At 40.9% G+C, this 15,360-nt stretch overlaps 1 protein-coding gene across 4 annotated transcripts in view; it reads right to left on the bottom strand.

Annotated features, from left to right (window-relative positions):
- The window catches only part of DCUN1D4 (defective in cullin neddylation 1 domain containing 4), a 68,769-nt gene that overhangs the window by 39,361 nt on the left and 14,048 nt on the right, over nucleotides 1-15,360 (bottom strand). For 3 of the 4 annotated variants that reach the window (XM_082838750.1, XM_082838751.1, XM_082838752.1), the window contains exons 2-4: nucleotides 10,465-10,535; nucleotides 10,250-10,289; nucleotides 1,469-1,583 (exon numbers count right to left, since the gene is read on the bottom strand). In XM_082838750.1, coding sequence (XP_082694876.1) covers nucleotides 1,469-1,583; nucleotides 10,250-10,289; nucleotides 10,465-10,535 — 226 coding nt within the window. Of the gene's footprint in view, nucleotides 1-1,468; nucleotides 1,584-10,249; nucleotides 10,290-10,464; nucleotides 10,536-11,575; nucleotides 11,732-15,360 lie in introns of those variants that run through there. The other variant, XM_082838753.1, reaches the window with a different exon arrangement.

Genomic DNA, 15,360 nt, shown 5'->3' with positions numbered 1-15,360 from the left:
TCCTGGGGCTGGGAATAAGCACAGGGATGGACTGTGAATGGGCGTCAAGGCTCCAACTGGGGTGATGGGAATCTTCTAATATTGGTTTGCAGTGATGGCTGCACAGCTCCAACAACTCCGTAATGATCACTAAACTGTACACTTAAAATCGTATACATTGTGGTATGTAAATGAAGTTGTTTTTCAAAAAAGACCAAGAATGAAACTCGGATAACGTTACAGCTCCCCATCCCCTAGGTGACCGATGAAATGCTATTCATGAGAGTAACTCGCACCCTTCTGCAACTCAATTACCAGTTTTTAAACTGGCTTCAGGGCTTCCCTGGTGGCGCAGTGGTTAAGAATCCGCCACGGGTTCGAGCCCTGGTCCGGGAAGATCCCACATGCCGCGGAGCAACTAAGCCCGTGCACCACAGCTTCTGAGCCTGCGATCTAGAGCCCGCGGGCCACAACTACTGAGCCCGCGTGCCACAGCTACTGAAGCCCGCCCGCCTAGAGCCCGTGCTCCACAACAAGAGAAGCCACCGCAATGAGAAGCCCACGCACCACAACGAAGAGTAGCCCCCACTCGCAGCAACTAGAGAAAAGCCCGCGCAGCAACGAAGACCCAACGCAGCCAAAAATAAATAAATTTATTTTTACAAAAAAGAAAGAAGCAGAAAAATCTCATCTAATTCCCTTGATTTATCGATGTGGCAATTCAGGCCACATAAGTGAAGTGAAGTGACCTACAGAGCCAGAATGGAGGCAGATGGGAAAAGGCAGAAAAGATTAAAACTATGATGTTTATTCATTGTCTTTTTTTAAAAAAAAAGAGAAAGAGAAAGAACCAAAAGATGTCTAATAAAATCTGGTTGAAATAGTGAAGATGCCTAAAATAAGCAAGTCTAATGGACCTTGGGAGTTACCAAAATTAACAGTTCACTTGTCTGAAAGAGAAGTGGTTTCAACAGTCTTGTTTTTCATGGTTTCTAACAAATGCTCACTCTTTTGAGTAAAAATGTCAGCTCAGCTAATATTCCAGGCAGGCTTAGAGCACTTGGTGCAGGCAGCTCTCTCCAGCCACGCAACCCAGTTCCTGGCAAAGGCAGCTACAGGATTCCTGTGGTTGTAGGTGAGTGAGACCCCCTTAAAGAAGAGATAAGTACCAATCCTGAGGTCCTCAACAGGCACAGAGGGCAAGCTCTTAAAAGCAAAGAAAGAAACACTACACCAGTTCTGGTGGATCAATGGACTGAGATAAAATTTGAATTTCTATGAACTCAGGTTACCTAACTTGTTTTTGTTTCATGAGCCCACACGTTAAGTAAGTATCACAAAAAATTACACTTTGAAGTTTTCCTGGCAGAACCAAAACAATATTCTGGTTGGCATTTGTACGCTTAGAAGACCCACACTGGGCTTGGGTAGAAAGGTGCCTCTTCAACACATATGCCATCGATGTGGTTCCACTGTCTCTGCGACGTACCTATCGTGTCTACTTTTCTTGGCAGATAAATCATCTCCAGAGGCAGGTCTTCTCTTTTTCCTCGGCGGCATCACTTTACTAAAGCAGTCCGAAGAACTGCAAGACCGCAGACTTCCTACAAAACAGAGTGAAGAGCACAAAAGTAAGGAATGCCACATTGAAACCATTCCAAAGAATATCAGCGCTAAATGAAGAGCTTTCACAACTTACACCGCAAAGGGTTTAGATGTTCTCTGTAAACATGAAAAAATGAAAAGTGAAAAACTGGTTTTCAGTTCTTTGAGAAAATGTTAGTCAAGAAATAAACCTAGCAATGACACAAATTAGTTAATAGTCCCCCCAAAACACACACCAGAAATGAAGTTATCATAACTTCAGTTTACTCTCCAAAAATACTAATATAAATCATCTAAGCTTCCAGCTTCCTTTACACGTCAATGTTCCTTCAGAAGGAATTGCACTGCTATCTCATTTCTGTACTTCATTAGGCAAGGCCAGCTCGACTGGTGACCTTGGGTCTAAAATACATACAAGTACATCAGTCCAAACACTTTTAAGCTTCAAGGAATATCTGATTAAAAAAAACAAAACAAAACAGAATTTGGATTTTTGGGGCAAAAGCCTGACATGATCTTGAGCAAAACTTCCATAAATATTTTTAATTTGTTTCTGCCACTTTCAGTTAGGGTTTTTGGAAACATTAACTTTCATTTGGTAAAAGATATTAAAATGTAACAACAACATGGAACACCTATGGAAACCTTATGGTGAGCCAGGCCCTGCTCTTAACACTTACATGTACGACACCTCACTTAACCTCACAACAAGCTTACGAAAAAAGAATAATCATTACTGCTTATGCAGATAAGAAAACGGAGGCAGAGAGGGTCAGGTAAGGGGCAAAATTGGAATTCAAACCCAGACAAGTCTCACTTCAGACTGTTTTAAACCATTATAAATTTCTAGACAATTATAACATAATTAAAATACCCATCTTGGCACAAGTACTATCAGAGATATTATGTCATTTGGTTCCCACAATAACCCTGAACGACAGGCAGGGCAGAGTTAATTATCTCTACTGACTGATGGTAAAAAGTAAGGCTTAGGCATTCAAGAGATTTTCCAAGGTCTCAGAAGTGCTAAGTGGTGAAATCTGGACTGCATGTCCTCCTCCTTGCACTGGTGCCGTGGTGGGAGGGCCCAGGGCCCTCAGTGAGCCTCTGGGACAAGGCAGCACCGGGTGATTGGGTCTGAGTGCTCTGCATTCAGTGGATGAGCTCCAGCTCCTCACCTAGTCATGTGGCTCAGTCAGTCAGTGACCTATTCTGGGTCTCTGGTTCATCATCTGAAGAATGAGAACTGTGAGATCTACCTCTCCAGAGTTTTATGAGGGAAAAATATCCATTCAACACGTGCTCACGTGGCCAAGTGTTGCGAGTAGACAGATGTTGGGATCTGAGTGCCACCAGGGAGGTGCGTGCTCAGGCTGGACCTCCACGTTGACCCAATCCTCACAACCACCCCATTCTTACGAATGAGGAAACTCAGGCAGAGAGATGAAGCAGCAGCTGGAAGGCAGCAGGTGAAGTCGAGGATGGAACCTAAGCAGCTCGGCGACGAGGCCAAGCTCCCCACCACCACTCACTGCCGCCTCCACGCAGCCTCAGCAGCAGAGACTGAGAAGCTGGGGACTAAGGCCAGAGCCCAGGGAGTGGGGATATTCGGGGGCTGGGAAAAGAGGGTGAAGACCTGGGTGGGGAGAAAACCTGGGCGAGTGTACACTCCAGGAAGCCAAAGCAGGAGGAGTGCACAGGGCGGTGGCAGCAGTCAGATGCAGAAGCAAGAGGCTGGGGACAGGGCTGCAACAGGCTGGGGAAGGACGTGAGCGGAGGGTGTGATCTCAGTGAATGTGGACAGTTCTCTCTAGAAAGCTGTTCAGAAGGCAGGGAGAGAGCTGTCAGTAGCTAACAGTCCCAACCTGGTAAGCGCAATGGTCGGGACTGGAACCTCAATCTCAGGACATACTCAGGCTTCCACCACCACGCTAAGTTCCCGGGCGATGCGCTTCAGGAACAGAACAGCCGAAACCACCTCTTCTGCCACAAAAGAGGACAACAGCACGAACGAGGCGTGGGCCCAGCGCCGGGTACTGGACCCTGCCTGCTCCTTCAGCCAGAGGCAGCGCCCACCAGGCTAAAAAGACAACGATCCTCAACCACCCTTCCCAGAGCCCAACAACGGAGGGAGTAGGAGGTTCTTCAGAGACACAAGGCACGCCCATATCTCTCTCCCCACAACAGCAGCAAAATCAGGAAGAGAAAGAGCCAGAGAACGTGCTGCCCACCACACATGCCCCGCTCGTCCTCCTGGTGAAACGGCAGTCCTGTTTACACTGAAGCACGCAGAAAGGTCTGAAGAGGTGCCCGGAGACCCAAGCTTTTGCAGACTGCCAACGGTCAAGATTTATTCTTGTCCGTTAATGCCTCGGGGTGGAGCTTGCAGAGTGAAAAAGTGGGTCCCGCCTTGCCGGAAAGCCTGCCACGCTGCTCAGAAACGAGTCTGCCTTCAACTTCGAGGCTTGCTTCTCCCACCTTGGACGTGCACATCTGAAGGAAAGACACTGTCTCCTGGTACTGGTCACGGGCGGGTTCTGAGCATCTGTTCCGGGAGGAACCTCTCCCTCCCACCAGCGTTTGCAGAACACAGAGGAAATGCACTCATCTCCTCAGCACGTGGGAAGATGAACACCATTTAAAATAATGTCTTCACCAATATTCACCAATAAAGATAAATCCACCGGCTCCTCTACTATTTTGCCTCTTCATAGAAACACTGGCATAATGTCTTGCTTTCACGGATTCCTACTTGACAAGAGTATCATGTTTCTGGTAAACATACAAACATCATAAAGTAACTTTTTCAACTTAATTTTTCTTCTTACTGTTGAAGTTCCACAAATCACTTCTCCTGGTGTAAAACTTACTCATATTTTAGCCCCAAAGCATCCCAAATTTGGCGTCTTGTTCTTTCGCTTATTCCCATGGCGTTCGTTCAGACCTCTCTGCTCCAATCATCGGCATAAGCGAGTGACTGTTAGGGGCCACCCTTCACAATGAAATGGCATCTGTTCGTCCCCGGTGCCCATTACAGCCCAGGCACCCACTGGCTCACTGAGCCTCTCGCCACCCACCCCCACCTCACAGGAAGGACGAGTCCAACTCGCACGACGCAGCACAGCTCCACAGGTAGAACCCTGGAACCCATGATGACAGTGAAAAGTTCCAGGCTATCTCAAAAGCAATTTTTTTTTTTTTTTTTGGCGGTACGCGGGCCTCTCACTGTTGGGGCCTCTCCCGTTGCGGAGCACAGGCTCCGGATGCGCAGGCTCAGCGGCCATGGCTCACGGGCCCAGCCGCTCCGCGGCATGTGGGATCTTCCCGGACCGGGGCACGAACCCGTGTCCCCTGCATCGGCAGGCGGACTCCCAACCACTGCGCCACCAGGGAAGCCCAAAAACAATTTTTTAATGCTGAGGAAAACAAGTTTACCTAAAATAATTTGCCAACATGAACCAAGTCAACAAAAATACACGAAGAGCACACAACTCACGGCTCGGTGGCCCCGAAGCTGCTCCCCCAACCCCGCATGGCTCCAGGGATCCTACCTGAGCAAGAGCAACAACTCAGGTTTTTAGGTTCATGCACAAAAGTACACCTTGGTTTGCAGGGTTCTGATTTGTTCACCAGTGCAGACACAGCAGCTAATATATCATCTTAGTACAGTAGTAATACAGTATATACAGTACTGAGAGTCCCACAGTAGACTCGCAAATATTTGTTGAATAAATGTGTTCCTAAAACAAGCATAAATCAAATTCTGCTTAGAGATCAGTATGTTTCCAGAAATTTGAAACATCTATGAATAGATAATATACCACCATTTCATATTTTCTTTCCCATTTGTCAGTTAAGAAAAGCACTTGATTCTAAGTTTCCTGGCAGGTCGGATTTTTTTTAAACACAAATATTCTAGAATGTCTGCTTCTTAAAATAACTCTGTGATGTCTTTTTATAATAAAAACACTTAAACCTAAATGAATGTTTTACAAATTTGTATTTACTCGTATCATTAAATTTAGACTTTACTGCTTTAGAACTTATATCACTTTATCTACCTTAATTAAACTTTATTTTTAGAGTAAAAAGAAAATTCAGTAAGCAAATACTGTAAACAACAATGTTATGGAATGTTTATGTTTCAAAGAAGCTTTAGCTATTTTAACCTGCTACAAGTATCTACTTAGGTATAAACGATCTGACATTACAGGTAGAGGCAAAATATTAAGGCTGAAGTTTTAAATTAGTAACTACAAATCACTTTCAAATTTATCTTCACAAATCTGAGAGGTATTATTACCACACCAATTCTACAGATAAGACAACGGGCCAATAAGTGGAGCACCTGAAAGTTCCTATTCAATAAATAGTTAACAAATTAAAGCAACTTAACCCATAAACTGATTTGAAATGATCAGAGCTGCAAGTTTTCAATATTTGCCAATCACCCAAGAAAAAACAGTGATGAAAAAGATTTTAAGGATCCATCTTAAATCTCATTAGAAACATCTGGCAGGTACTTATGAAAGAGAAAAAGCCTTTTTATTATAATAATAAAGAAGTAGGAAGAGGAAGAGATGAATAATCTCAACTAGTAATCCCAAACTATGGTTCAGGCTCCTTCACATTATCGTGATAGATATTCTGGTGTTCAGTCTATAATATTTCTACCTTGTGACAGCGACTCTGAAATTGCCTCTCCCATCGTTAGAAGCTCTTTCTTGAAGCTGAAGCGTTTAAATGATCCTTAGGAAGGCAATAAAAATTGTTTCTATTTTTTAACCAAAGGTTATGATTTGAGCTCAGGGTCATTTCTTTTTGGTTCAGTTTTTAAGAGGAACAAATAAATTATTCTATTAACTGACCATATTTTCAAATAAATCAGGAGGTCAATGAATATAGCTATTCTTCTTACATTAAACAACTAGAAATACCGCCAACATTTTTAACATATCTATTCCAATATTTGGTCCCATAAAAATCAATTTTAAAGAGCAATTTAAGTTCACCTGGATCAAACCAAAGGCCTTTTAATGCCTATGCAGCTGGCTGTTTTGATAATAATTTAACTAACCATGTTATTCTTAATAAACGGTATCTAAATCACTGCTCCACTGTTCTGTTTTGTTTTTTTTTTTTAATTTAATCTTCCTGCTGTGGGCCTCAAGTGAAAAAAGGTCCTGTTCAGGATTCATTTTTTGTAAGACATATTAAATTGTGTGCCCAGTTTCTAGTCATCCTCAAAGAGGTTTATACAATTAAGAGAATTTTTCTGACTTTTCCAAACTTAGTATAAATGCATGTTCCAATACAAAAATCTCACTAATTTTCATTATAATGAGTTTGTTGTATCATATAGCCTTGACTCACTTAATAACATTTTACATGTTCATTCTGCCATTTCAATACTTTTCATATAGCCATTTCACCTCACTTTTCACTGAATAATGTCACAAAGGTATAGTAATTTAAGTTGGTAAATAGAATGCATTTTAAGACATCTTACCAGTACCTCAATATTTTATTTCATTTTCTTGAACAGAGCATTGAACTACTTGCTTGCTTCAGTAAAACTAGTAGTGTCCAAATGCGCAATTTTTATCCTACTATTTAAGACCAAAAAATTTCCTTTCCTTTCTCTCTAAACAATACTGACTTTTGACATCTACCATCCTCCATCATTTTTTTTGGGTCCTCTCTGGTTTTTTTTTTTTTTTTTTTTTTTTGGCTGTACACAGGCCTCTCACTGCTGTGGCCTCTCCCGTGGCGGAGCACAGGCTTCGGACGCGCAGGCCCAACGGCCATGGCTCACGGGCCCAGCCGCTCCGCGGCATGTGGGATCTTCCCGGACCGGGGCACGAACCCGCGTCCCCTGCATCGGCAGGCGGACTCCCAACCACTGCGCCACCAGGGAAGCCCCCCTCTCTGGTTTTTTAAATTCACTCCCAGTATTTTGTGCTGCTTCTCCAATTTTAACATACACACTCTCTCTCCTTTTTTTTTTTTTCTTTCTTCTTTTTCTGGTGGAAGACTGAAAGCGCCAAAGGAAAGTGTTAAAGGAAACAGAGCAGGAAGATACAGGCCTCTTTAGCACTTAGTTTGGCTCTTCCATATACAGTTGTTATAGAAATGGCTCAGACTACTGATGGGCCAAGAAATTCACAGAGGCACTACAAAGAGGCACTATAGTGATTAACTTTCTCAGGTTTCCAAACACTACGGATTTTATGTTACTTAATTTTTAAAGTATACTCTGTCAGGTATGGTAATCACAAGTGATGCTATAACCAGATGGGGAAATGGACCACTCTGAGAAATTACTAATGTTAATTGACATTGACTGGCATGTATGAGGTACGAGGAACTGCACCAGCAAGTCATATACCAAATATCAGGCACATCCACTGTCCCCAAGGGCGAAAGAGGAGGCATGAGGCCAAACACACTCTCCACTTTCGTTTTCCTTAATTATAGCTTATAGTTATTAAATTGCCACATTCAGGTTAAATATTTAAATGTGAAATTACCACGGTAACAATACTCATTCAAATCCAAAGTTCAACTTTAACTACAGAATGTACAAGACTCAGCACTTAGATGTTTTATTACCTTAGCCAAGGGAAAGACAACTTAAAGGCTTTACAAACACAAAATTCAGTTTTAAAAAATCAAAACTACACTAACTCTTAAGTTTAAAAAATCTCTGATGTCTACCAATATATTGTTCCAGAACAGTAGAGAGAAATGTGGTTTTTTTTTAACTTTTAAAACTGGCCCTGAAAATTAGCTAAAAGTTAAACACACTTAAATGTGTATCAATAGAAACATATTATGATATATCCATGAAACAGAAAATCATGCAGTCATTGAAAAATAAAGCTTTATAAATGTGCTGCAATGAAAAGATCTCCAAGATATACTGAGTGACAAAAACAAGAGGCACATACAAAGGTATACTTGTATTTGGGGAAAAACATATATCATCGTCATTTGGGAAACCAATACAAGAATATAAGAGTTATCTCTGGAGAGTCAAGGGTGTAGTACTAGGGGGGATGGGAGCTAGGGCTCATAAAATGGGCCAGCAACCTTCGCTTCTTTACACCTTTCTGACATTTCTTTTAAAACCATGTGCATACACTGCTTCTAAAATTAAGGAGCTATAATCAATCAATAAATAAAATTATTAATCAACCTGTTTTTGACTGCCTTGAGTTGACCTATATTTACTAAAACAGAAAGATCAGGTGAAGGGACCCTCCGTGGCCTGGCCTTCTAGAATACATTCCCCCTTCTCTCATTCCTTCCTCTGGAAGAAGGAATGTCTGATCTAACTGGTGATTGGGGCAGGGAGGAACTGAGCAGAGGGGCCCAGCCCCTTCTAAACTCCCTTTCAGATCAACCTGCCAGCAGAAGCTGATACCCTTCCACCATAAGTGCTGGGTTAGAGAGGGGCCGCGAGGTGTGCTGTGCTTAACTAGCTGTGGCAGTGATTGCGTGTAAGGCTATCTAATTAAGTTGAAATACTGAAAAGCCTCTGCATTTTTGTTGCTCTTCTAAGCTGTGCTTTCCAACACAACTGTTACTTCAATCTCCATCTTGTGCCTAATTTTCAATTGATCCTGAACCAATCTGGAGGGGAAGGGTGGGGAGAGTTCTAAATCCCAACAACCTCTAAGATACAGCATTAAGTTAAAAAATTAAATGAAAAAAGAACGATGCTATATAGTATGTAGAGTATGAGCTCATCAATGATAAATTAAAAAAAACACTACTATAAAAATATATGCAGGTACAAAAATGTCTGAAAGAACAAACATTAAGCGGCAAACTGGGGGAAGGCTGGACTGGGAGACGTGAAGGAGGATTGTGGCTTTTTACTTCATTTGCTTCTGTGCTATTCATAACTCTAACAATCATGTATTACTGTGATAATTTTCAAAAACTTTAAAATATATTTTAATCATTTTTGCTGGAAGTTTTCATAACTACAGATCAAGTGCAAGTTTCTGAACTTTATGATCATTACAGTTTAGAGAAGTGGTTCTCAAGGTGTGGTCTCCAGACCAGCTGCATCAGCATCATCTGGGAGCTGGTTAGAAATGCAAACTCTAGGGCCCCACCCCGAACCTACAGAATCAAAAACTCTGGGGGTGGAGCCCAGCAATCCATTGGAACTACCCCCCACCTCCGTGATTATAATGCCAGCTACAGTTTGAGAACCACAGGGCTAGAGAACTGTTTACAATTATCAACTTTCAGTTTTCCCATTCATAAATCCTCAAGACCTATACAACACATACACACACAAGCCCCTACCGACCTATCAACTCATTTTACATCTCAAGTCAACAAATATTTATGCAATACCTTCCAAACTGCACAACTGTAGCAACTTTTTAGTATAAACTAAACACTTCAGTAGAGAAATGATTATTTTGAAATCACTGCGGAGACTCCCCAGCCCCTTTAAAGGAACTGAAGTATTCTGTAAACCAGAGCCCTAGAACAGATGTCCTCCAGGGAAGGAGCTGTGAGATGGCTACCTCCATACACCCTGAAGAACAATCCTCAACCAAGTAACAACTTGCTAATGGAATGCATTATAACTTTATATTAGGAAGTTTATTTAAAATTAAGTAGTGTTAGCATTTATAGATACCTGTTTGGTGATCGTCTTGGCCAACGTCTTCTGTTAGATTCTGCAAGAAATATGTTCATCATTACCAAGAAATCACATACCATACAGCAAGCTTTAAAATTCAATATTTTCATAAACAGCTGATATCTTAATATCCATAATCTAAATTTTATCAAATCCACTTAAAACTACTACTTTAAACGGTTGGTAGTTTTGTCTTTAAAAGATTGACTTACTAGCTTATTAAGGGTGTGGTAGATCTTATGAATATTTGCCAGTGTTGAGAGATGAGAGTTCAGCTGAAAGTCTTTAAAAGAAAAGGGGAAAATTCAGTGTCATTTACTTCTCATATTGCAAAAAGACTATTAAAAAAGAAAGCTCAGAAGTGAATATAAACAAATGCTTTGATACAACTGAATTCTATCTCCATTAATTTGATACTTATTAAATAAGATACAACATGCAACTACCAACCTATCTGCTAGAAATAAAGTCTGACAATTAAATTCCCAACCACATGTTAAAATAAAGTTCATGACATTTTCATGTGAATTGTAAGGTAAAACAAAAATACTTCAGTAGTTATAATAGCCTATCAGCAATAAACTTGAGCTTAAAAGAAAAATATCAATAATGCTAGCAAATTAAACAAGTCACAAAAATAGAAGACAGATCTCAAATGAAACTTGTTCACTTTCTCTTTCTCTTCCCCAGAATTACTAGCACAATATCAAGCTCCTGGCAAGAAAATAATAGGAAAGCATCTCAACCATTCGGCATTTCTTACAATATACTTATTTTGTTGGCTCTTATATAACATAGAGCAGAAATGGAATCTAAGCCCCTCCCCTTCCTAATTTAACAAACACAGACAGATCAAAGGACTATCCTGCAAGCTCCCAGTTCGAAAGGCCAGGGCTCTGGGATGTATAGTCTATAGTTAGCTGCATGGCAACAGTAAAATGTGCCACAGAACCAGAAACACAGAGGCAGAACTCACACTCACAGAGAAACATGGCCAAATCAAAGACTGTCTCCACATGCCATCTCTAATAACTGCACAATGAATCACACACACAAGACGAATTAAGTTGCTCCATCATACAATCCTGCACAACATAAAACTTTAAGTTAAACTGTTAGGCTTTTGAATCTCCAATTTCAAATGTTTTTTATAAAGTTAAGTATGCTTGCCTACATATTAGGCTATGCGAATATGGGTTAAAAGTCTCTGAATAATTTCATATTTGAACAAGCAATAGAAGTATTTTCATAAAATATCAAGATTTACAGTAGTTCCTTTTCTTTACTATCATAAAGACTAGTAAAGGTTAGTCTGAAAATAACCTTGAAAAGATACTGTAACTTTCCAAGTTATGCCGTTCAGATAAAAAAGAAAATAATCTCCCTTCACTGGAATTTTATGTGGGACACATATCAGATGCAAAGCGCGGACACTACAGCACGAATTGTCTCTGCTGGGGCTGGACTCTCTGGGCTGCTGCTCCGAATCTGGAAAGCAAGCAGACTTGTCAGCATTTAGAAAGCTTCACTTTCTTTTCTAAATTGTGCCAGGAATCCAGGTCTAGGCTGGCCTGGAGGGCAGAGGGGCCAGCAGGCAGTAGAGACCCTAACATGCACATACCGCTGCCGGGAGCAGCGGGCTGCACGTGTACATGCGCACATGCACGGCTCTGGCACATGCACGCCGCAGGCACAGCCACCGAGAATGGTCCAAAGAATCAGAGTTCTTGGCTGAGAGGCAACCAGAGCAGGGCCTCAAATATAGACATGTGTTAACTCTTTTGCATTATTAATTATTTGGCATCTGAATGGTTTAGCCATATTTAAGGTAAATGATGACATAATGTGCACAGACCTTGATTTTCCATCTTAATTAGTGCGACTGCACAGAAAAGGATTAAAAACCATTTGGGTTATCCGAGTGTCTATATGTGTGTGTATTTATTTACTTATGCTTCTATTTCATAAAGCTGTGTAGGGGGCTCTAAAACTAGAAGCAACAGCCTCCTCCTGACCTGCAAAGGCTTTGGGGAGCTTAATCTTACACTGCCCCCCTCCCCTGGCACCTACGACCAAGCCATAAACCCCCTTTTTGTACTCTCCCAATTTAAAATTTGGAAGACAAATGATATACTACATTAACATCCTGAAATATTAATTAAGCTCCTGGGCCCCCCAAAAAAACAAAACCAGAAAACTTAAGGGTCTAGATTCTCTCTCACTGAGGCCACACCGGAGGGGTTTGCCAAAGATCATTGCAGCAATGAGGTCTCCAGAACTCATGCCATACCACCCTGATGTTAATTCAACTGTCAAGATTCACACAGGAGAATCTAAACAAAGCTGCTAAATCCTTCTATATACATGCGTGCGCGCGCGCGCGCGCACACACACACACACACACACACACACACACACACACACACACACACACACACACACACACGGTTTCTGCCAAAACACCACTCACTGAGCTTTACAACCTGACTCTGAAGTCTAACAGTCAATTTGAATCTCAGGCCTACCAGTTATTTAACCTAAATTTCAACGTCCTCAGTTGTGAAGTGAGATTATAATGCCTAGATGTGGCAGACAGCCAATGTAATGCCTGGATCACAGTGAGTGCCGAATAAAAGACATCAATTATCACACTATTCGATTATACCATTTTCCACACCACACAGCTATCTACAATGGTTTCTACTTTCTGCAGGTCCAAGTCAAGCCCCACATCAAAGATCTCAAAGTTGGAGCTCCCTCTGTGACTGAGGCATGTGGCCTGATACATCTCTACTGTGTATGATGGCATTTCTATCTATATTCATATACCACCAACTGACGTTCATAATGATGGTGGAAAAAAATATACAAAAGCATTTAAGATCAGGTTCTATACATGAAGCTTCACTTTACAGATAACACAAGCAACAAGGTTCATTTCACAAGTCACATAATATATGTCAGCAATTCTCTATTTCCATATCCGGCGTCTACTACCATAACCACCTTATCATCGCTTCACCAAAAAGAAAGGGAAAAAGAAAAGGAACAGCAGCATGAACAGAATAGTTCTTCTTTAGTTTCACCAAGGTAAGAAGCTGGGGAGTAGACACAAATTCAGGAAAAAAAGACCAAAATGGCATTAAAAGATAAACCCACAAAGGTTAACACATATTGAATTTACGGTTCATCTGTTCAGTGCTCAGGGCAAGTAAGAGACCTTGAAATCTAAAATAGATTTCACATCCTTTAGGAATAGCTGTTAAGGATAAAGATCAAATGCTTTACAGAGAACGTATTTAGGAAAGTACTAACTCATTCATAAAATCTCCTTCTGCTCATATTTTAATTCCAAAGTATAAATGCTTGGTTAAGTCAACTTTAGTCCATGATCAAAAGGCCCTCCAGAGTAGTCACTGGGTTTGACTCTCCTGTGTGACATGCGAACCCTACATTCTGTATTAAAAGCGACAAATGGCTCTGCAGAAAGGCATAGCCTGCTTGATAAATGGTCTGCCTAAATTATCTTCTGGGCATTCTTAAAAATGATCAACAAATGCTGACTGGGCATAAAGTTTTCCGGGGGGTTTTTTTTTTGGTTGGTTTGTTTGGGTTTTTACATAATTACCATTTGCTGTGACCTACATAATGGAAGAAAGTGAACGTCAATGAGAGTCAAAATTCACTTCCCCCAAACTACTCTTGGTATATAATCCCACAACATAGGCAGAGACATAAATATTAGGAATAAAACAATTATTGGTAAGTTCAGACAATGACCATCAACCAAAAGAATCAAATTTCAGAATTAACAGTCCTAAGAGGAGTTTACTTCCATAAGAGGGTCAGAAACAATTTAAATACATAAAAATCCAAACCTTTCTTTTATGACATAAATAGTCACTTGTTAAATATAGCTGGGAGGTGATCTTAATTACAACAGCAATGAAAAGCAGTAATACACATAGGAATAAACTTAAACATGCAACAACCGAATGAAGAAACAATGAAAGTTTCCTGAAAGACAAAAATGCAGAGATATTATATTCCTGGAATGGAAAGACCCAGTATTGTAAGGCGATCACTTCACCCTTTTCTAAAGTATTAATTAAATGCAGTCAAATTCCTATTCTCCCTGCCTCCCACTTCCCTACCCCAAAAAAGAGGTGGGGGAAAAGGAAGGGAGTCAGGCAAGCTTGGCAGATTGATTCTAAAGTTCATCTGAAAAGAACAAACGTGCTTGACTTGCCAAGAAATTGTTGAAAAAGAAGAATGAGGAAGAACTTGCCCTATCAGACAATACATAATATAAAGCAGAGGTTGGTAAATTCTCTGCAGAGGGCCAAATCTTAAATATTTTAGGCTTTGTGGGCCATCTGACCTCTGTTATAACTACCCTGCCATTGTAGCTCAAAAGCAGCCATAAACAATACACAAGCAAATGAGTGTGGCTGTGTTCCAAAAGAACTTTATTTATAAAACTTTATTTATAAAAACTTGGTGGTGGGCCTGACTGGGGCCACGGGCTGTAGTTTGCCAATGCCTGGTATAGAGGTAATTATAATTATAATACAAATCAACAGAAGAGAGCTAATAAACATATGTCTGTATGTTTGTAAGTATGTATAAACACATAATTAATATGATTAACTGGCATTTCAAATCAATGTAATACTCTGGTTTCTCTTCAGATCAAATAAATCTTTTGCCTTTTTTTTTCAAACCAATGGGCAAGAGATAATTATTTAGCAAACTGAGGGGCAACCAACTAACATGTGGAACAAATTAAAATTAATTTCAACCTCACCCAAAGCATGGAAGGGGAAGGCATCCAAAGCAAAAGAAAAGTCCTCCGTATCATGGACTCAGGGCTCTCTCTGCACATTCCGCCTCTACCCATGTACCCAATCTCGTCTCTTACTCATCTTCCCCTTGCTCACTCTTCTCAGTTGCAGTGAGCTTCCTGCTATTCTGTGAACACTCCAAAGATGCTCCTACCTCAGGGCCTTTGCACGTGCTATTCTCGTTGCATTGAGCACTCTTTCCTCTAATAATAACATGGCTTGCTCTCACACTTAATCAGGTTGCCACTAAAATATCACCTTCTT

Source organism: Leucopleurus acutus (assembly GCF_964270905.1).
Source record: "Leucopleurus acutus genome assembly, chromosome: 4".
Classification (NCBI taxonomy): Eukaryota; Metazoa; Chordata; class Mammalia; order Artiodactyla; family Delphinidae; genus Leucopleurus; species Leucopleurus acutus.
The sequence above is the reverse complement of the archived record's forward strand: the minus strand, read 5'-3'. Positions and strand labels throughout refer to the sequence as shown.